Consider the following 22711-nt stretch of genomic DNA (forward strand, 5'->3'; position numbering starts at 1 on the left):
TCAGTGGTCGGCAAACTCATTAGTCAACAGAGCCAAATATCAACAGTACAAGGATTGAAATTTCTTTTGAGAACCAAATTTTTTAAACTTAAACTATATAGGTAGGTACACTGTTATTAACTTAATTAGGGTACTCCAAAGGCTTAGGAAGAGCCACATTCAAGGGGCCAAAGAGCCGCATGTGGCTCGCGAGCCACAGTTTGCCAACCACGGTAAGGGAATAGTGACCAATCAGAGGGGATGTCAGGGCATCAGGATCTGCAGCCTTTATAAGCCATAGGGAAAAAGAACTCATCGGGACCTGTTCCCCCTCCCCATTGGGAGTCAATTCTGTGGGACTCTTTCCCTCTCCCCACATGGGAGTCTGTACTTATCTATATATATAAAAGCCTAAGCGACCTAACGACCAAATGACTGGTCGACCAGTTGCTATGATGTGCACTGACCACCAGGGGGCAGACACTCAACACAGGAGCTGCCCCCTGGTGGTCAGTGCACTCCCACAGCCAATCTCCCACAGTCTCTCCCCGAGGCTGGCCAGACCCCCAGTTGGCCCGATCACCAGCCAGGCGAGGGATCCCATCGGTGCACAAATTCATGCACCGGGCCGCTAGTTCTTCAATAAATCTCCACCTTTGCTATACTACTCTCTGTCCATGGATTCATTCTTCAACTCCAGCAGACAAAGAACCCAGGTTCCAGTCCAAATATTCCGTTTCACTGGGTCGTCCAGCACCCGAAAAAGGGACGTCCCAGGGAGTCCATTAGCAGGACGTCCCATTGAGCAGCGGGAGCTGTCCAGGGAAAGTCTGTGTGAGGGACAGCTTCCGTGGCTGGGGGTGTGCAAGCGGAGGGAGGCCGGGGAGGCGCCGTCGGCTCTGGGGATGCCTTCTAGGTTCCCATAGTTGTGGGACCCCAGAATCTCAAGACCATCCCAGGTCCGCGCACCTGAAGGAGCCCGCGCGCAGTCTGACCATCCGCTCCACGACCTCTACCCGAGGCAGCTGCGACTGCGCGCTCGGGCTCCGACCCCGGCTTTCCCATGAGCCTCTGGGGCCGGCTCCGCAGCGAACTACGGAAGCAGCCGCTCTTGCTTTCCGGCAACACGACAGCGGCCGCTGGGCGACCCGGAAGTTTTCCCATTTTGCCTGTTCGGGGCTCGGTGGCGGCCGGGCTCGGGGCTGACGTGCCGCCATGGGGTCGTCAAAGAAGCACCGCGGGGAGAAGGAGGCGGCCGGCACCACGGCGGCGGCCGGCACCGGGGGCGCCACTGAGCAGCCGCCGCGACACCGAGAGCACAAAAAACACAAGCACCGGAGCGGCGGCAGCGGCGGCAGCGGCGGCGAACGACGGAAGCGGAGCCGGGAACGGGGGGCCGAGCGCGGGGGCGGGCGGCGCGGGTCCGAGACCGAGGCCCGCAGCGGTGCGCACGGGCGGGAGCGCAGCCAGGCCGAGCCCTCCGAGCGGCGCGTGAAGCGGGAGAAGCGGGACGATGGCTACGAGGCCGGTGAGGGCGGGGCCTGCGCCGGGGCGGCCGGGGCCCGGGTTTGAAGGCACTGAGCGCCCAGCACTCGGGGCGGGGGCGTCCGCAGGCTTTGTCAGCACTGACTGAAAGGGCTTCTTCAGGGCGTTTGGGGTTAACGGTTGTCTCCCTCTACTCAACTCTGGGGGCAGGAGCCTTGTTTTCAGTGGCGCATCACAGGCCTTCAGTAAATGGAACGGGTGAATGAGTGGATGAATGCTGAATGAATGAATGAATGAATGAATGAATGAATGAATGAATGACGTGATACCCGGGTGTACGGAGGCAAGAGGAAACCTGGCATTGGGCCGGCGAATCGGGCGGGGCTCCCAGCAGAGGTAGAGGCTAGTAGGGCTCCAAACCGAAGGGCCCCCGGGCCCTGTTAGGAAATTGGAACTTTGCCCTGCGGGTGGTAGAGAGCCATGATCTGATTTGGGGAGCGAGTGGATCGGATGCGTATTTTGCGGCGATCACGCACTGAGAACTGGGTCGGGGGTAGTCGGGCCGGGCCAGGCGTGGCCTGCACCCGGGCAGCAGCAGTGGGCGCAGACACTCGGACAGACGGACACTTCAGTGATGGGGGAGGAAAAGAAGGAATTGGGGACGAGTGGAATTTTGTCTTGAGCAGCTGGGTGGGCGGTGGCGTCATGCACTGCAGCTGAGGAGTGTGGGAGGGAAGCAGGCTTTGGGGGCAAGATAATGAGCCCCGTTCGGGAGAGCGTTGCGTCGGATGTGAGCGGGAGACACCTGTAGAGAACCCAGGCTTCGGGCCGGGTGGGGCAGTGTGGGAGAGATGAGCGGTGAGGTGGCCAATGGAGCCCCCTGAGAGAGTGGGGCGTGAGAAGCCAGGACCAGGAGTGGAGCCTGAGCGATGCTCATATTTTAGTTGTGGGCGGAGCAGGACACTACAGAAAACGAGGTAGAACAGCCCGTGAGGAAAACCATGGAACTTTGTGTCATGGGATCTGTGTGGAAAGTGTATCAGGAGAAGGAATGGCCAAGTGTCAGGCACCCCAGGAGATCCAGCAAAACCGGGAAAGAATCCACTGGGTTTAGAAAGAAGGGGGCTGGTGACCTTGAAGAGTCTGGAGTGGTGGACGTCCAGGGTCCAGCCGGGGTAAGAGGAGGTGGGTTGTGGGGTGGGAACGCAGCGGGGAGGAGCATGTGGTGGCAGCTGGTTGGGGCCCTCCGTCTGAGGGTGTCTAGCCTCTGTTTGTGTGATTAGTGAAGTTATTTGCGGTCTGTGAGGTGGGCAGAGGGAGTTTGAAATGCATCTCTTTTTTTTTGGTCTACGGCATTTATTGTTCAGATTATTACAGTTGTTCCTCTTTTTTCCCCCCATAGCTCCCCTCCACCCGGTTCCCACCGCACCCTCTGCCCTCACTCTCCACCCACTGTCCTCATCCATAGGTGCACGATTTTTGTCCAGTCTCTTCCCGCATCCCCCTCACACCTCCTCCCCCCTCAAGAATAGTCAGTCCACTCCCTTTCTATGCCCCTGATTCTATTATAATCACCAGTTCATTCTGTTCATCAGATTTTTAAAAAAATATATTTCTTTATTGATTTTAGAGAGGGAGAAGAAGAGAGAGAGAAACATCAATGAGAGAGAGTCATTGATCGGCTGCCTCCTGCACGCCCCCAACTGGGGATCGAGCCTGCAACCCAGGCATGTGCCCTTGGCCAGAATCGAACCTGGGACCCTTCAGTCCGCAGGCTGATGCTCTATCCATTGAGCCAAGCCAGCTAGGTCCATCAGATTATTTATTCACTTGATTTTTAGATTCACTTGTTGATAGATGTGTATTTGTTGTACATAATTTGTATCTTTACCTTTTTCTTCTTCTTCCTCTTCTTAAAGGATACCTTTCAACATTTCATATAATACTGTTTTGGTGGTGATGAACTCCTTTAGCTTTTCCTTATCTGTGAAGCTCTTTATCTGACCTTCAATTCTGAATGATAGCTTTGCTGGGTAAAGTAATCTTGGTTGTAGGTTCTTGCTGTTCATCACTTTGAATATTTCTTGCCACTCCCTTCTGGCCTGCAAAGTTTCTGTTGAGAAATCAGCTGACAGTCGTATGGGTACTCCCTTGTAGGTAACTGAGTTTCTTTCTCTTGCTGCTTTTAAGATTCTCTCTTTGTCTTTTGCTCTTGGCATTTTAATTATGATGTGTGTTGGTGTGGTCCTCTTTGAATTCTTTTTGTTTGGGGTTCCCTGCACTTCCTGGACTTGTAAGTCTAATTTCTTTCACCAGGTAGGGGAAGTTTTCTGTCATTATTTCTTCAAATAGGTTTTCAATATCTTGCTCTCTCTCTTCTTCTGGCACCCCTATAATTCGGATGTTGGTACGCTTGAAGCTGTCCCAGAGGTTCCTTACACTATCTTCGTATTTTTGGTTTCTTTTTTCATTTTGCTTTTTCGGTTGGGTGTTTTTTGCTTCTTCGTATTTCAAATCTTTGACTTGATTCTTGTGATCCTCTAGTCTGCTGTTGGAACTCTGCATAATATCCTTTATTTCAGTCAGTGTATGCTTAATTTCTAGTTGGTCCTTTTTCATAACCTCGAGGGTCTCACTAGATTTCTTGAGAGTCTTACTAAATTTATCAGCTGTTTCTAGAAAGTTCTTGAAAAACCTTAAAAGTGTGGTTTTGAACTCTATATCCAGTAGTTTGCTTTCTTCCATTTCTGTCATTTGTGTCCTGTTTCTTTGTCTCCGCATTTTTTATGCTTCCCTATGTTGACAGAGTGGCTTTGTGTGCTAGGTGTCCTATAGGGCCCAGTGGCTCAGCCTCCCCAGTTACCTGAGGTGGACACTCTTGGTGCACCCCCTTGTGGGCTTTGTGCACAGTCTTGTTGTAGTTAAGCCTTGATTATTGTAGGATCACTGGGAGGAATTGACCTCCAGACCAATTGGCTGTGAGAATCAGCTGTGTCTGCAGTGGGAGAACTTCTGTGCTGGAGATACCCCTCCGGGGCAAGACTTGCTTCAGTGGGGCTTTGGTGCTCACTGAGTCTGCCCCCTGAGTGTGTCCTTTATGGATCTGAGGAGCTGCAATCTGGATGGTCCCGCTCTGATCACCGGGCACACTGGCTCCTGGATCTCTAAGGAGGTGCTAATCTAGCCTCTACCTGAAGCTACCCAGCCAGCTGTGAAGCAATGGGAGTTGCCCTGGGGCCTTGGGCCAGCTGCAGTTTGTTAGGTAATTTTCAGATTGCAAAGGGCCAGGCCTTTCATATGCAAAAGCCTCCCTGCATGGCTTGGGCGGGGTCTGGTCCCAGGGGATCAACAGGGCGGAGTAAGCAGCCGTGTCTGCCCTCAGAGGCCCCGCTTCTCAGTGTCCCGGCAATTGCTGCAAGCACCTCTGAGAGAAAGCTGCCCTCGAGTTTCGACCGATGCCAGACAGTCCAGTTTCTCCCGTATGAGTCTGGGTCCCCAGAGACTCGCCCGGAACTGGAGCTCAGAGCTTGAGACTCCCTCCCGATTGAAAAAGACAACTGTGTCCTCAGCCGCCAGCCCTCTCTGCGTGCGCCTCCTCTGAGTCTCAGTGTGCTTTTCTCTTTCCTTCTAGTTGTAGAATTTCCACTCAGCCAGCCTTCCTGTGGTTCTGGATGATGTCTGTTCCGTCTTTTAGTTGTATTCTTGAAGTGGTTGTGCTAAGCAGCAATCTCTGGTGTTTACCTATGCCACCATCTTGGTTTTCCTCTGAAATGCATCTTTATGTCTGTGTTCCCAACGTCCGGCACAGGGCAGCCACCACTAAGTCCATGTCTTGGCTACATGAGTTGCAGAGGACGCGGTCACGCACCACCGCGGCCCCTGCCTTTGGGAAGTAACCGGCCCAGAAATGACCAGCCGTGCTATGGAGTTTGGGGGGAGCAGTTCATTCTGATCAAAATTGAACAGGACTTCGGGGAGGTGTCATTTGTCAAGTCAGAGTGAGGCCAGAGAGGGCAACATGGGCTGAACACACAGCATCCGGAAAAGGGAAGGGTAGCAAAGTGAGGACTCCAGAAAGCTGGGCATTTTGGGTCAAGAAAGGCAGGCATGTAGAAGAGGTGGGCTTCTCAGAGGCTGGAACGGGTAGGAGGAGTTACTGGGGTGGGAGAATGCTGCTGCTCTCCGGGGTCTCAGCCAGGCCTGGTGCTGGTGAAAGGCCTCGTCTTTGGCCTGCAGCTGGGGCCGAAGACATGGCTTCTTGGCTTTGTGCGCAGCTCCTGAGCCGCACTTCTTGTTGTTCCAGCTGCCAGTTCCAAAACCAGCTCAGGAGATGCCTCGTCACTTAGCATCGAGGAGACCAAGTAAGTACTGTCTCCTTCGTGCCCCCCTTTTTGCTCTGAATCGGGTAGGTCTGGAGCAGCTGCTTTCGGGGGGCTTTCAGACACGCGTTCGGGCTGGAATTGGAGGTGCCACGTGAATCAGGTAGCAACCACTTGAGTTATAGAGGAGGCCACTGAGCCCCAAGAGGAAGGACGGCGTCCCATGGGTTAGGGCAGGCCTGGCCCAGTGCCCCTGCTCCCTGATTTGGAGGCCAGTGCCCTTCCCTCTGCCCTGACTGCCTGGGTCAGACCGTGTTTGGGACCCCTGGGACCATTCAGGCCCCTCCTGTTCTCACTCCGTCTGTCTAGAAGTGCACTTGGTGCCCGTCTTTTGGACAGCTCCTAATGCGTTCATCTCATTCTCAGTAAACTCCGGGCAAAGTTGGGGCTGAAACCCTTGGAAGTCAATGCCGTCAAGAAGGGTGAGTGTGTGGCTGCGGATGGTGGTGAAGGAGGGCGTTTGGGCGGAGGAAATGGGGTTGGAGCGCAGGCTCAGGGCCAGTTGGTGGTCCTGTGGGTGTGTACTTGCTGATAGGCATGGGACTCCTTGCTTTCATAATGGCGCCAGCTTATCCTCTCCCATTCCTCCTTCCCTTCCTCCCTCCCTCCCTCCCTCCCTCCCTCCCTCCCTTCCTTCTCTCTTTCCATCCTCCCTTCCTCCCTTAGTTTAAAGTGAAAGAGAGTTTATTAGTGAAACAGTGAGACTAGAGTGGCTGCTCCACAGACAGCAGCTCAGCTTATTTACGTTTGAACAGTTGGCGTTGCCCCTCACTCTGGCCGTGAGGTAGCATTATTTGGGCTGAGAGATGTGCACAGCAGCTACCAATTGATTGGGGGTTTGGGGCTCTTTTTAAGCATGATTTGAGGGGCTCGGGAAGGCACGGAGGGTCCCGTCATGCTGTGTGGGGTGACACGGGAGTGTGGGGATAAAGTGGCAGTAGGGAGGTAAAGGGTCCTTCCCCCTTCTCCTGGCCCCTTCTGGCCCCCTGAGCTGGAAGGGGGCAGGGTGAGTGGCTCCCTCCTCTCCCCACCAGCCATGGGCAGGCATAGCCTCACGTCTGGGCCCCCCTTCCAGAGGCGGGCACCAAGGAGGAGCCCGTGGCAGCCGATATCATCAACCCTATGGCCTTGCGACAGCGAGAGGAGCTACGAGAAAAGCTGGCAGCTGCCAAAGAAAAGCGCCTCCTGAACCAAAAGCTGGGGTGAGGGGGTCTCAGCCAGGGCGGGCAAGGCAAGGGCCCGAGGAGCTGCCAAGGAGCTCTGCAGTCGGGGTGGGGGAGCTGGAGCTGGGCCCCCAAAAGGTCCCTCTTTTCCCTTCAGGAAGATAAAGACTCTGGGGGAGGATGACCCCTGGCTGGACGACACTGCAGCCTGGATCGAGAGGAGCCGGCAGCTGCAGAAGGAGAAGGACTTGGCAGAGAAGAGGGTGAGGCCCTGGGCAGCTGGGGGTGGTTGCCCAGTGCCTCTGGTGACCTGACCAGCTGGTGAGGCAGGAGGCTGACCCCTGGGAGGTGAGGCTGGGCTCAGAGAGGTAGGAGGTTTGCGGTCAGTGGAGTCTGTTTTGATTCTCAGTGGCTTGCCTGCACGGCCTGCCCTTTGTGCACTCCCACTTGCTAAAGCCTGAGTGTCTTCTGGTGAACCGATGGCCTGAGGTCATAGGCGCCCCTACTCGCCCCCCGCCTTGTCCTGTAGGCCAAGCTGCTGGAGGAGATGGACCAGGAGTTTGGTGTCAGCACTCTGGTGGAGGAGGAGTTCGGGCAGAGGCGGCAGGTGAGGTTCTGGGGCAGTGGGGTTGGGGTGGCACTGCTGTCCTGGTGCTGGGATCCCCGGGTGGGGTGGGTCAGGGCTCCTGACTCCGCCGGACTTGCCCCTCCCTTCTAGGACCTGTACAGTGCCCGGGACCTGCAGGGCCTCACTGTGGAGCATGCCATTGACTCCTTCCAAGAAGGGCAGACTATGATCCTTACCCTTAAGGACAAAGGTGGGTTGAGCTGGGTCCTCTGGTTGGGGACACAGGCACCGCTGATCTGGGGGCAAGTGTGAGTGGCCTCTGCCCTGTCCCCAGGCGTGCTGCAGGAGGAGGAAGACGTGCTGGTGAACGTGAACCTGGTGGATAAGGAGCGGGCAGAGAAAAACGTGGAGCTGCGGAAGAAGAAGCCCGACTACCTGCCCTATGCAGAGGATGAGAGTGTGGATGACCTGGCACAGGCAGGCGGGCCGCGGGCGCGGGAGCAGGGAACCTGGGCAGTGGGGCCATGAGGAATGGGTGGCTCTGTGGCTTTTCATGAGCCAGGCTGGGTCCCAACCTGTACCTCTTGCCTTGCAGCAAAAACCCCGCTCCATCCTGGCCAAGTACGACGAGGAGCTGGAGGGCGAGCGGCCGCACTCCTTCCGATTGGAGCAGGGCGGCATTGCCGACGGCCTTCGGGAACGTGAGCTGGAAGAGATCCGCACCAAACTGCGGCTGCAAGCTCAGTCCCTGAGCATGGTCGGGCCGCGGCTCGCCTCCGAGTACCTCACGCCAGAGGAGATGGTGAGCCCTCAGCTACTGCCCACACTTGTCACGGGGGCAGTGAGCTAAGGAGGGCGATTAGGCTGCCAGCGGTGCTGGTCCCTGTGGAGGAGCAGTGATTGGCTGCCCTGGGGAGATGCCAGGTGGGTGGGTGTAGACAGAACAGGGCTGTGGGCCAGGTGGACCTGCCTTCATGTTCAGGCTCTGCCACGTAGCCAGCCTGTGCCTGGGGTGAGCCGCTTAACTGTGCGCCTGAGGCACCTGAGGTGGGGTGAGGAGCCACTGTTAAGGGCTGTTGCCAGGGTTAGCGCCTGGCGAGCGGCCATGTTACAGCTGGATGTGGGTTTTGCACTTGTGATGACTGAATGGACACAGGCCGACAGCTGGCTCAGTACACTGCATGGCTGAGTGGCTGAGAGCAGGCTCTGGGGCCTCAGTCCCAAGAGCCACAAGCCCAGCTCTCCTTCTTAGCTGCGAGGTGACCTTGGGCAGGCACTTACCTAACCTCTGTGCCTGTTTTCCTCATCTCAATGGTGGGACGACACTCGCATGCACCTCACGTCTTGTTTCTGTGTAAGAAGTGTTCGTTCTCGTGGGCTGTGGTCGCCCGCTTCCCCCCTCCTCCTTCATGTCTCTCTCTCCTCCCCGCCCCTCAGGTGACCTTTAAAAAGACCAAGCGGAAGGTGAAGAAGATCCGAAAGAAGGAGAAGGAGGTGGTAGTGCGGGCTGACGACTTGCTGCCTCTTGGGGACCAGACTCAAGATGGGGACTTTGGTTCCAGGTGGGCATGGACACAGGTGGGGTCTGAGGGCTGGGCTGACCCAGGGGCCGATGCTCACTGGAGAGGTCTCCTCCCCCAGACTGCGGGGCCGGGGTCGGCGCCGCGTGCCCGAGGGAGATGAGGAGGCCCCGGAGGAGGATGAAGAAAAGGAGCCGGTGTCTCAGCCCCCCCCGTCAGATGACACCCGAGTGGAAAACATGGATATCAGTGATGAGGGTGAGGGGACCCCAGCTTCCTGAGGGTGTGGGGAGGGGCAGGGAAAAGGCCTAGGGTCCAGGAGGAGGATCTGAACAGGCATCTCCTCTGTCCAGAGGAAGGCGGACCACCACCTGGGTCCCCAGAGCTGCTGGAGGAGGATGAGGCGGAGCTGGAGCTGCAGAAGCAGCTGGAGAAGGGCCGCCGGTTACGGCAGCTGCAGCAGCTACACCAGCTGCGGGACAGCGGCGAGAAGGTAAGGGACCCTCAGGCTGTGTGCGGGCACAGGAGGGTGAGGGCCTCAGCAGGACAGAATGACAGGTGGCCTGTGATGGCCGGTTCTTAGGAGCACAGGCACCTGTGCCCTTGTAGGGTGCACCTGAATTCCAGTCTTTATTTCGTATTGATTTCAGAGAGGAAGGAAGAGGGAGAGAGAGAGCGAGAGAAACACTCGTGATGAAAGAGAATCATTGTCTGTTGCCTCCTGCACACCCCACACTGGGGATTGAGCATGCAACCCAGGCATGTGCCCCTGACCAGGAATCAAACCGTGACCTCCTGGTTCATAGGTTGATGCTTAACCACTGAGCCACGCTGGCTGGGCCTGAATTCCAATCTTGATTTTCTTTTTTGTTTAATAACATTATTTGCAGATTTTTAGATTTCTGTAGTGTTTTCGCTGTATGATGTTTTAGGGTCAGACCCTTCCCTGTCTTCTGTGAATACATGTTGCATGCCACTGTGAGTAAGGCGTCGCCCTCGTGGCTGGAGCGCTGGGGAACAGGCAGCCAAGGGGCTCTGCGCGCATGGATCTGACTTTCTAACTGGGGGTGGGGGAGAGACATCAGCGAACACGTGAGCAAGCAGTAGTTTCTGATGGCGATTAGACAGGCGGACAGAACAAGGCGACACGATAGAATACCTGGCGGGTTGGTATCTTGGGCTGGGTATTCAGAGAAACGTCAGCATGAGAGAGACAGGTTGATTGGTTGCCCCCTGCATGCGCCCTCACGGTGGCTCACTTTCCTATATGTTTCTAGAGAGCCGAAGCAGAACACGGCCTAGGCTCTCTCCTGTTGCTTCTTGTATCCTAAGCCCTTTGCTTCACTGTGCCTAGCTTTAATAAACGTACTCTCCAAATAAAAAAGGAAGGTAATAAAATGGAAGGGAAGGGGTGCAGAAGTAGATGTGGTTTCTAGAAACTCTGCTGAGGAGGTTGCTGTTGGGCAGAGCAGTGGGGCTGTGGGGTTGAGGATATTTTCAAGGAGGGGAGATCCCGATAATCCTTGTGTGCTGATGGCAGTGACACAACAGAGAGGACAGTGAGTGCGTCGGGGGGATAATGTCAGGGGCGGAGTTTTGAGGGGCCTCGGTGCCATGCCATGTAGGAGGGTGGCCTGAGGTAGGAGCAGGGTTTGGTCCCCAGGGCCATGTAGGCTTTTGGATCTTGATTCACAGGGCGTAGGGAGCCATTGATGGTTTGGAGCAGAGTGAGATTGATGCAGGTGCAGGTGGAGAGCGGTAGGGGTCAGGAGGACATGGAGACCAGCACAGGCTGCTGCAGGCGGTAGGAATGGCTTGTCTTGCTACCACCAGGGAAGATCTTGGGTTCCTGGGTCTCAATGGCACCGCCCTAGGAACTTCTGGGTTTGCCCACAGCTGCTCCCTCCTCTAGGTGGTGGAGATTGTGAAGAAGCTGGAGTCCCGCCAGCGGGGCTTGGAGGAGGATGAGGATCCGGAGCGGAAGGGGACCATCGTGTTCAACGCCACGTCCGAGTTCTGCCGCACCTTGGGGGAGATCCCCACCTACGGGCTGGCCGGCAACCGGGAGGAGCAGGAGGAGCTCATGGTGAGTCTGCAGGCAGCTCCCCTCACTGACCTGCTCTGCTCTTGGCGGCGGCCCGGTGTGGGCATCGGTGTCGGGCCCAGTGGGCCTCGGTGATGAGCTGTGTCTGGACGCGCTGCCTGGGCTGATGCTGGTCTTCTGTCCTCCAGGACTTCGAACGGGACGAGGAACGCTCAGCCAACGGCGGCTCTGAGTCTGACGGGGAGGAGAACATTGGCTGGAGCACAGTCAACCTGGATGAGGAGAAGCAGCATCAGGATGTGAGTTGAGGGAGGAGCAAGCTGGGGGCTGGGAGGATGGAAGGGCAGGGAACAGCCTTGTGGGGTGTGGGGTTGGGGGCTGAGGCTGGAGGCAGACCACCTGGACTCCAGCCCAGCTCTGAGATCCAGGGCTAGTTACTCAGTGTCTCAGAGCCTTCGTCCCCTCCCCCGTAGATGGGGTCCATAATCTCACAGGGTGTGGTGGGGGTGACTTTGGGTGAGGGGTGAGAAGTGTCATGTGGCCCACTCACCACCGTGTGCCACTCCCAGTTCTCTGCCTCCTCCACCACCATCCTGGACGAGGAGCCAATCGTGAATAGAGGGCTGGCAGCCGCGCTGCTCCTGTGTCAGAACAAAGGTAAGGGCTCCGGGCACCATGAGCCCTGCCGGGGCCTGGTGCTGTGACAGCCAGGTGCCTGCATGGCTCCCCTGTCCCCTCTGATGTGTCTCTTGTTCTCAGTGCTATGAGCCACGCCCCCAGGACCCATGAGCTACTCCTTTGCACCTGTTGTGGGGCAGTCGTTGGAGTGTCTGGCCTGCTCTACATCACCCCATTTATTTTTATTTTTTTGTTAATCCTCACCCGAGGATATTTTTCCATTGTTTTAGAGAGAGTGGAAAGGAGGGAGAGAGAGAAACATCGATGTGAGAGAGACACATTGATTGGTTGTCTCCTGCATGCGCCCTAACCAGGGCCGGAGATTGAGCCTGCAATCGAGGTACATGTCCTTGACCAGAATCAAACCTGGGACCCTCTATCCTGGGCTGATGCTCTCTCCACTGAGCCATACGAGCTAGGGCTGCATCACCCCATTTTTGATGGCTGTGCTCACCTGTCCCTCTACAAAGCACCACTTACCCCTCAGGGCTCAGTGTCTCCCGAGGAAGAGTGGGGACTGGAAGCGTCCAGGCCACGGCACAGAGCCCCTGGCATTAGGGTCCCAGCGTGCCGTTCACTTGGTGGCCTTTGGCAAGGGCCTGATTTCTCCGAGTCTCTTTCCTTTGTCTGCACACAGGCCTGATGCCTTTACTCCCACAGCACGGCTGTGAGGCTTCCACAGCGCCTTCTGTGCAGGCGGGGGCATCAGGCCTGCCCTGGGGCTGGGCCCCTGTTGTGGGGTGGACATCCTGGAGTCTCACCACCCTTCTCCCCAGGACTGCTGGAGACGACAGTGCAGAAGGTGGCCCGGGTTAAGGCGCCCAACAAGTCCCTGCCGTCAGCGGTGTACTGCATTGAGGACAAGATGTGAGCACAGCAGGGGTGGGCAGAAGGCCAGGGGCTGGCACCAGCTCGGGACTGCCGGAACCCAGGCAGCGTGGGCACCCAGGCAGGGTGGGCAGTGGCTGGCCCTGAGGCCCCCCGTCTCTCGCCAGGGCCATCGATGACAAGTATAGCCGGCGGGAGGAGTACCGGGGCTTCACCCAGGACTTCAAGGAGAAGGACGGCTATAAGCCTGATGTTAAGATCGAGTATGTGGATGAGACGGGCCGAAAACTCACACCCAAGGAGGTGAGAGGCCTCTGGCACGGGGCCCTCGGGGTACCACGGGGTCTGGGCTCAGTTGACCACTGGCTGGGGGCCCTGGAGAACTGCCCGAACCTCTGTGCCTTTGTTTCTCTCTCTGGTGGGCATCGCAGTCCCCCTCACAGGCCCGACAGGAGGGGGGGACAGGTGCCTTGGTTCCTTTGCTCACCTGCCCTCTCAGTGGCTTGATGTGCCCTCAGGGCCACCGTTCTGGTGGCATATCCAGGCCCTGGACTGCCCCTGTGCTCTCACACCCGCGCCTGCCGCCAGCCCTGGCCTGACTCTCCTGCCTCCTCCCTGTGTCCCATCCTCACCCCCAGCCCTCTGCTCACACACTCCCCGGGTTTGCTAGCTGCCTCCCTCCATCCTGTGTCCTGGCCCGGCCTCGGCCCAGCAGGTGTCACGGGAATCCTGAGGCCCCCAGCGCAGCACATCCTTCTCCTGAGCCCGTTTTCCCTTCTCATCCCCGGCCCACCACCCCGGCTCAGGTGCCCCCCCCCCCCCCCCGCCCTGTGGGACACAGGCGGCTCTAACGTGTCCCTGCCGTGTCCCCAGGCTTTCCGACAGCTGTCCCACCGCTTCCACGGGAAAGGCTCGGGCAAGATGAAGACGGAGCGGAGGATGAAGAAGCTGGACGAGGAGGCGGTGGGTGGCCATGGGATGACTTGGGGTGGCTTTACCTCTGCTGCTTCTGGGGTGGCTGGTGGGCCGCGTGCTCCCCCCTAGTGCTGACGGGCCGTGACCCCACAGCTCCTGAAGAAGATGAGCTCCAGCGACACACCCCTGGGCACGGTGGCTTTGCTCCAGGAAAAGCAAAAGGCCCAGAAGACACCGTACATCGTGCTCAGCGGCAGCGGCAAGAGCATGAACGCGTGAGTGGCCGGGGCCATGGGATGGGCGGGCGGAGGGCCTGGGTGCCCGCACTCCAGCCTCACGCCCTTCTTCTCTCTACAGGAACACCATCACCAAGTGAAGCCGTCCTCCCCTCCGGCCCTCTCCCCAACTTTAATATTAAATAAAGTTCCCTCCTTATTTTTTCCTCCCTCGTCATGGTGCAGATTCCCGGGTTAGACCTCAGCGGAGAGGCAGGCGGTGCCGGCAGGCTCAGTGGTCAGCTCTGTGGCCTCAGGCGTCACTGAACCTCTCTGAGCCTTAGCTCTGCCGTTTGTGCAGGACGTCCTGTGAAAACGAAATGAGCTCATTCATTCATCCACCGGGAAGTCAGAAATGAGCGAGGCCCCTCTGAGTTGCCTTGGAGTCTGGCCTCCACTGGGTGAGACCTGGTCTCTGATGGCACAGATAACACGGTGGACGGAGGGGACGAGCCAGGCCTCTGAGAAAACCCTCCGCTCCCGCCCTAGGCACCAGCCGCCGGGAAGCCAGTGGTTCATCCTCTCAGCCCCACCGCTGCCCCGGCTGAGGTAGCACAGCTCCCGACACATTGTCGGCCAGGCCTTGTCCTCTGCCAGGCTGGCGTTCCGGTAAGAAATGGAAGATGTTTAGAGACTCGGGCTCCTGGTCGGCCCTGGCTTCCAGTGCTACACGAGTCACTGCCCTCCAGGGCCCAGGACTGCCCAGCCTGGCAGGGCAGGGCCTGGGCTGTGCGCAGGGTGGAGGGGCCACCCCATGGTCCTTGACCCCCTTGGCCTGTGGAGAAGAGTGAGTGCTCAGGGCAGCGTTCCTTAGAGCGCCTCCCAGACTTGTCCGGGAGCAGCTGCAGCAGGGAAGACAGTGAACTCTGGAGGAGGCTGGAGCACGCTCTGTGGACGCCCCAGAGCCCTGGAAGGGGAAGATGACAAGTGGCTCCCATGGGGGTTGCACAGAAGCTGCGTCCTGCCTCCACCGATACCCAAATACATTCCAGATGCTTCAGATTTTTTTTAATGAAAAAATACATAGGAGCAAAATGAATTTTGTAAGTAATTGAAGTGGAAAAATGTAAGCAAAGAACAAAATACAGTTGCCTTAACCAATTGCTTTTGACGAGTGTTTGATGGCACCCAGCAGTCACTCTTTTCTCCTGTTTTGAGGTCTGGATCTGATGTAATTTCGGCTGCTTCCGCAGGTCCCTCAGGGAGGTGTCCATGGGGTGTCTAGACTGGGTATGGGATTTGGGGATCTCGGTCTATTTCTCCAAAGCCTGAGGCCCGTCTGGTGTTGACAGGCAGCCAGGGTCCCTGGCACTGTGGCGCTGGCCCTGGCTAAGCTTGCGGCAAAGCTCATGCTTCATCTGCTGCAGGAAATGGCCTGTGCAGAGGCTGCCCCCCTCGTCGGAGCCAGAAATGTCTACAGCAACAATGGACCGACCTGACCTGACCAGGTTTGGCCCAGAAGTCCTCTCAGTTCTGACTCTAGCGACTGGGCAGACAGTAAATGGTGAACCGGGAACTTGGAAGGTCTTTCAGAGACAGGCCTCCTGGTTGGTACCATCTGCCTGCTGACGCCCAGGCAGGTGCTTGCCCTCCCCTGCCCTGATGCGTGCTAACACCTCCCCAGACGGCCTGCCCACCTGACTGGCAGGGAGGCAGCAACAAGTCAGCTCGGCACCTAGGAGGTAGGAGGGTCAGGGACCCCTGAATCCTTTGAGGTCTGAGCCCCCAGGGAGGGGGTGCACTCAGCTCTGCTGCTCAGTGGTGGGGTCCCACCAGCAGTATTTCCCGGCCCCTTGGGAACTGGGGCAGCAATGCCTCCAAGGAGGGTGGTGTGAGTGAGGGTCAGTGAACTCTGCCGGAGCCTGGGGGCGAGCCAGCGGGGTGCTTTTCCATTTACTCTGGCTGACCTCGGGCAGCACCTTAGCGTGGAGTCTTGGTGTTCTTATCTGCACAATGGGGGCGTGATCTCAGACTTCCGGGGCTGGTGTATAGCATAGTTGAGAACATTCATTACTTCAGTAAATACATATATATGTGTATTACCATATATACACAAATAGAAGGGTGTGATAAGTCTGGAATTTACTTTCAGTTACTCCAATAGTAAAAAATATCAAGAAATATGGGGAGAAGGGATTAGCAAAATGGTGATAGTTATTGAAGATGGTAATGGGTACAGGGGTTCATTATCTCATTATGAGTGTTTTAAAATTTCCATTATAAAACTTGGTTTCAGGAGAGCTAAAAAATGTTGGCTTAGCAACGGAAAAATGTACATATGTTCAGCCAAAGACACAAACAGGAATGTTCAGAACAGAACTATTTATAACTGTCCCAAACGGGAAACAACCCAAATGTCCATCAACAGTAGACAGGAGAAATGGTGGATATTCATCTCCTGACTTTAAGGACCACCCCCAAATTAGCATCATTATTAGTGAACTTGCTCCTCGTTCCTTCTTGCTTTTCAGTTCTCTCCTCTGGGTCATTTTCATTCTTTCTGAGGTTCATCTTCCAGAAGTCCCTTGTGTCTGTTGGTGATAAACTCCCATATGCTGCTGGTCTGAATATCTGCCTTGGTATAGGATGGGGTGGCTGACCTTGCTCACAGGGCTGTGGTGAGACTCAAAGTGGCTCCCCCTTGGCCATTTCTCAGACTCGAACACCCTAGGAAGATGGAGTTGGCCTCACCCAGGGCCTCCACTCTAGCAGGCTGGGCCCCAGCCAATTGGGCCACACCCCTTCCCTGATTCTTGAGGCACCAGTTCCTGCCATCTCAGGGGATTCTGGTCCCCAAATCCCTTAGCCTGGCATTTCAGGCCCCATACCTTCTAGACTTAACACACCACATTACCTTCCCTTCCTCAGATCCCTGGCCTTTCTTCCTCTGTGCACCTGCTCTAGGGGACACTTAGAGAAGCCAATTTCCCTTTGTACCAATATATGCACTGTCTTGGGGAGTAGGGAAGAGAGACAGGGGTCCCCCCAAAATGTCAGCTGTGGACAGAAAGGGGGACCAAAAAAGGGGAGGACCTCACTACAGAGGCCTCCTCTCACAAAGCTATCTGTGGCCACAGGTAATATAGAGGATTGATAAGAGACCTGATCACCGAAGTGCTGAATTATGGGAGTAAAATGCTGAATTATGGGACCTACATGAAGGAGGAAGGCACTTGGGAGTTCAGAGAGGAAGCAGAGGGATGAGTCCGAAAGCTTCAGCAGTTTCTAGGAGGGGAGCTACTGACACAGGGTGAGGCGGTCCCCGGGGAGAAGACCCTTCAGCGATTCGAGTTCTGAGGTCTCGGCCCCTCCGCCCACTCGTGTCCCGCAGCCTTCTGAGCCCCGTGCTGTTTCCTGAAGCAGGGTTTCCGGCGGTGGCGGCGGCGGTGAGATACGCTCAGCCATGGACAGTGCGGTGTGAGGCCCCCGCACCTGATCTGGGAAAGACGAGGGCAGCTCCCCGCTCTCCCGGGCCCTGAGCAGTCTGTGCGCCCGGGGGGAGGGGCTGAGGGGCCTTGGTGAGTGACGGCCCCGTGGGGACGTCCTTGTGCCACCAGCGGTGGACCAGGCACAACTGCTGCGGGACCCTTTGGTCGGACAGACTGCTGCCCGAGACTGGAGTGGGACGGTGGTTTGGGTGTGCAGCCCGGGGACATGGCTGAGGCTCCGCTTGAGCGTGCTTCCTGCGACCCCTGGCGGAAGCTCTGTCAGTGTCTGCTGAACATGGAGCCAGGAACGATTACTCCTCACACCCGCCAAGGTCATGCGGCGGGACCACAGGGCACACCCAGGAGAAGAGTGGGCTTCTCCGGGAATGAAGGAGAACAGCCCCAGCACTGTTCCATGCTCAACAACCCGGACGGCCAGTAACAGCGGTTTCTGGTACTTGGCGCCTCACTGTGAACCAGCAAGGGTTCCAAACCGAGTGGGTACTTGAGCGTCGTCAGGCTATCATGGCAGTGACTGGAAAGAGCCCGCCAGCGCTGGCACTCAGGAGACAGCGCCAGCCGTTGCTAATGCCCTTTCCCGTGTCACCAGGAAAGGCGGGCAATGCGCCTTTACTTCCACAGGGCCTTTGGCGTGTCTTGTACCAACGTGAGCCACTGCTGGTGTCCTGACTTCCGTGACATTAGTGATGACTGGTTCCTACTGAGGAAACCACACGCCTCGGGAGCTGCAATAAGCACCCATCAGCTCTAGGCTGTTTGCTAAAAGGGACCCAAATCTGAGCACACAACAGCAATCACACAAACCCAATCGCAGGACAGTTTTATAACATAACTGGCCTGAACTTGCCAAGAGTCCATTTTATAAAGAACAGTAAACATTAAGGTGTCTTCTGTTCTAAATTAAGAGACTAAAGAGATATAATGATTAAATTAAAACTATGTGCGTTGTGCCTCAGAATAAACCAAACCTATTGACACCTTGATCTTGGACTTCAGGCCTTGGCCTTCAGAATTAGAAAAAAATAAACTGCTGTTGTTTAAGCAAAAAAAAAACCAACAACAACAAAACCCCCCAAAATGCTATGTGTGTTGTGTTTACAGAAAAATGAATATGGCAAATGTTATAAATCGGGGCCTATGGGGCGCGGCTACGGTGTTTGGACAGGTTCAAGCCTCGGACTGAGGAGAGGGCACAGTCCTCTCGTTACCACGTGCACGTCCCAGCTGGAGGGCAGAGCCCGCCCAGCACAATGATAGCCAACAGCTGGAGTTGTGAGCTTGAACCTATGGTCTGAACATGTGGCCCCACGTGCCTGAGTGATGTGGTCTTGATAGAGTTCAGGTGCATGTAGTTGAGTAGGATTGAAACCCACGAGAATGCTGTAAACATCTTGATCACTCCCCTACTTTGCCTCGTGGCATCTGCTATAAAATAAAGAGACGGCTTGTGGGCGTTGGCGCTGTCCATCAGAGGGGCAGCGTCCCACCGAGACCCAGCTCATTCTCTTGTCTGTCTTTTCTAAGCCTTTCACCAACCCCACTCAGGGTCACTGAACCAGGCTGAGCTGGCATGGCATATAAGGTGCCCTGGTGCTGAGTATGCCATGGTCGTGCCGGCTCCCCACAGGGGCCCTCATGAAGGGTATTACAGGTACTTATTTTACAATTTTAATCTTTTCTTTAAGTTTGAAAATTCCCTCTAGTTTGGGGTGTGCAAGGAGGTAAAGCTGAAAATTAATGAGCTAATTAAGTAACCTACCAAAAAGGTTAGAAAACCACAGAATAAACCCAAAGAATATAAGTATAGGGGAAATACGGCAAGAGCAGGAATTTTAAAAATATGAGGAAGCTAACAGTAAAGAGGAATGGCAACAAAAAACAAAAATTTGGTACTTGGAATCTATATATATAAAAGCCTAAGTGACAGTCCAACCGTTACCTATGACGTACAATGACCACTAGGGGGCAGATGCTCAACGCAGGAGCTGCCGAGCTGCAATTGTGGTTCTCAGGTGCACCTGGAACCAGAGAGGAGGGAGCCCGATTTTGGGGTGTCATCCAAGAACCACCCTCTCACAATCTGGGACCCTTCAGGGGATGTAGGAGAGCCGGTTTCAGCCAGATCCCTGCAGGCCAGGCAGAGGGACCCCACTCACACCGCAGACGACCTTCAAGCCGTGGCCCCAGGTGTGGCCAGCCAGGGGAGGGACTGCAGGAGGTTGGCTCCAGGGCATGTCCGGCCTGTGTCACTCAGTCCCGCCCCCCCAGCCACCTTCTAATGAATTTCCTTTCAATGTGCACAAATCCGTGCACCAGGGCACTAGTAGACTAATAAACTTCTGCCAAGGCTGACAGGATAAAAAAGAGAGAAATAACAAATAAATAATATTACATGTAAATAAGAAAACATAACCTGGGTACAGTCAAGACTATAAACATAAGCAATTCTATAAACAATTTTGTGTCAATAAATTTGAAACCACAAATAAAAAATGAGAAACTACAAAAATATTTTTCCTTGAAAAAATAACTGACTCAAGAACAGAGCAATCTATTATTAATAAAAACTTAGAGTTAAAAATCTACTCATCATCCCCAAAATATCAGGCACTTTAGTTTTAAAGTTTTATCAAAAATTTAAGAAATGCAAACTTCCAATCTTAACATGAACACATGTAATGAAAATAAATAATAGAGAATAGTCTATCTTAGGAGGTTTGCATAACCTTAATATAAAAACAAGACAAGGGCAGCACAGGAAGGAAAAGCTCAAGCCATCTCACTTAGGAACCTGAGTGCCAAAGTGTCCCAAATATCAGAAAAACAAATCCAGCAACATACTGAAAAAATGTCATGATTCTTATTCCAGGAATGCAAGGATGTTTTAATGTGGGAAACTGTGTCAAGGTATCTACACACACACACACACACACACACACACACACACACACACACACACAGATGTCACCACATTTTCAGATTTAAAGGAGAAAACCCATGTGGTTAACTTGGATTGTCGAGTGTGCTCCTTGGTACACATACAAGATGGGGCAAAAGTAAGTTTACAGTTGTTTGTATGGAAAACAATGCAATTAATAAATAATAATACAAGAATAAACTTCTGTGTACTCATAACTGTAAATCTACTTTTGCCCACCTTGTATATGGGTGGCTGGATGACCGGGGAGAAAGGGAGCCGGGCTGCGGGGAGAAATAGTGGAATAGCCTGGCTGAGAAGGTTGGTCCTAAAGGGACAGAGGTACAGAGCCTGAGGGCCACAAATCGCAAGCCTGACTGCAGGAGGGGTCAATACTGTGAGGTGACCAGTCATGAGGCTTGTCCATGGCACTGGGGAGGGAAAGGGGCCCTTACAACACTCAGCTCGTTCTGAAGATCTATTCACACAGTCGGATTCCACCAGAGTTGAGAGACGGGTGGAATTCAGCGTCAGAGAATGAAAAGGGGAGAAGCACGCAGAACACAAGGACTCCACCTCCATCAAGATTCTGAGCTGCAATCCCCAGGAGCTAAGCGGCTAACAGATGGAGAAGTGGAGATGAAAAGGTCTCAGAGGAAAAACAGGGTCTATTAGGTGAGTTGCAGAATCATCGAGAACTGGAGAAAACGTAAGGCCAAGCTGACAGACACAATGCCAAAAATATCACACACAGTGGGCAGCAGTCACAGGAAAACTTACAGATCTAAATATATTTAAAAAAAGAAAAAGAAAAAAAATTAAATTAGCAAAACATACAACTCAGAAGGTAGAAATCAGAAAATAAACCCAAAGAAACAGGAAAAGGCCAATAAAGTAGGCATTTGCAAAGCTAGTCAAAGAAAATACACAGAAACCAGGACGGATACCTGCTGGTCTGATTTGCTCTCACTCCTTTCCCTTTTTCTGGGACAACCTCTATTCCATGGGAAACATGTCATATGGATCAGGGGTGGCTCATCTTGCCTCCCCTCAGCTCCCTAACTCCCTCCTCAGCCCTGGCCACAGTGATTGCCCAAGAGAGGGCAGGTGACTGAGCAAGACAACTATTCTTTCTGGAAATACATGAATCATGAGGAAAGAACGCTTTGTAAGGACGGAGTGGAAAGGGGAGCCTCCTGTAGGGAGTAAGGGGCCCATCAACCCGAGGAACCCGAGAAACAATGAGCCCCGAGGAACCACGCTGGCCCTGGGTCAGCTCTGCCTAAAGCTCTGCTCTCAGATCTCAGGCCAATGAGCTTGTCTGATTCCAACTCAAGTGAGATTTTGTCACTTATGCCAATTACTACACATGACATTTTGCCTCCCAAAACCTTAACTATACATAAAATGACTCTTTAAAAAAAGTTATCAAAATTGACTCCAGGATAGAAAACTTGGATGGAATGCCTAAGTGCAGATGTTTTTATAAATAAATTTCACCAAATTTTGAAGAAACAAATAATTCCTTTTCTATAAATTCAAACCTGAAGAAAAAGATGAAATGTTTCTAAACCAGTTCTACATGCCAGCATAATTGTTATCCAATGGGATAGGGAGCTCAGATCATTAAAACAAAAGGTGAGCCCTGGCTGGTGTTGCTTGGTTGGTTGGGCATCCTGTGCACTGAAATGTCGCTGGTTCTATTCCAGGTCAGGGCACAAGCCCGGTCTGTGGGCTCAATCCCCAGTAGGGGATGTGCAGGAGGCAGTGGATCGATGTTTCCCTGTTTCCCTCTCATATCAATGTTCTCTCTCCCTCTCCCTTCCTGTCTCTAAAAATAAAATTTAAAAAAAGTGAAATTTGCCTGAAAGATATAAAAATCCTAACTAAATATTATAAAATCAAGCAGGGTTTACATCAGAATGTGAGAATGGTTCCATATTAGGGAATCTATTAATGAAAATCAATACAATAAAACAAAATCTTTTGATTATCTCAATAGATGTAAAAATTCATCATGATGTGTTGAGTGAAGAAAAACCCCTCAGTAAGCTAGAACGGAAGGAGATACCTTCAGCCTAATGAAGGTTATCTGTGAGAAACCTAAAGCAAGAAAACACGAGAACTACTCCTGCTAAGAGAGGAACAAATAAGGGTGCCACTCAACATTATACTGGAGGTCCTAGCCTCTACAATTCAAGAACAGAAATGAGCATAAAGGATCAGGTAAACCTACCTCTAGCAGATTTTTACTCTTTTGTCAGCAAGAGAATCAGAATTCATTTAGATTAGGTGAGCCCACAAAGATGGACAGCTTTCCTACACACCAGTGACGGTTAGAAATGTAATTTTAAAAGACCTATTCATAACAACAAATAACTCTCAGATTCCTGAGACTAAACTGAACCGGAAACATTAGAGACCCACATGAAAATAACACTTTACAAAAGGACAAACATAACCTCATTTTTGGATAAGAAGATTCGTAAGTCTTAAGATAGTACTTTCCTC

General features: G+C 53.9%; 1 protein-coding gene across 1 annotated transcript; it reads left to right on the forward strand.

Annotated features, from left to right (window-relative positions):
• Positions 1–1107: 1107 nt before the first annotated feature.
• On the forward strand, positions 1108–14935 carry SART1 (spliceosome associated factor 1, recruiter of U4/U6.U5 tri-snRNP). Its single transcript, XM_081098841.1, has 20 exons — positions 1108–1507; positions 5768–5825; positions 6210–6265; positions 6919–7045; positions 7164–7269; positions 7536–7613; positions 7725–7824; positions 7909–8051; positions 8170–8376; positions 9012–9136; positions 9216–9352; positions 9448–9587; positions 11007–11180; positions 11327–11437; positions 11708–11795; positions 12593–12683; positions 12812–12947; positions 13518–13607; positions 13713–13834; positions 13917–14935. The coding sequence occupies exons 1-20, from the start codon at positions 1195–1197 to the stop codon at positions 13933–13935; spliced, it is 2421 nt and encodes an 806-aa protein (XP_080954967.1). The 5' UTR covers positions 1108–1194; the 3' UTR covers positions 13936–14935.
• The last annotated feature ends 7776 nt before the right edge of the window (positions 14936–22711 follow it).

The sequence above is a fragment of the Myotis nattereri genome, assembly GCF_964212035.1.
Source record: "Myotis nattereri genome assembly, chromosome: 9".
In the NCBI taxonomy this organism is placed as follows: domain Eukaryota; kingdom Metazoa; phylum Chordata; class Mammalia; order Chiroptera; family Vespertilionidae; genus Myotis; species Myotis nattereri.

Bases quoted from the DNA above. Each gene is read 5' to 3' on its own strand.
- SART1 (XM_081098841.1), top strand. From the start codon at position 1,195: ATGGGGTCGTCAAAGAAGCACCGCGGGGAGAAGGAGGCGGCCGGCACC. The intron at 7,270-7,535 runs GTGAGGCCCTGG...CTTGTCCTGTAG, and splicing joins AGGACTTGGCAGAGAAGAGG to GCCAAGCTGCTGGAGGAGAT. The intron at 9,353-9,447 runs GTGAGGGGACCC...TCCTCTGTCCAG, and splicing joins CATGGATATCAGTGATGAGG to AGGAAGGCGGACCACCACCT.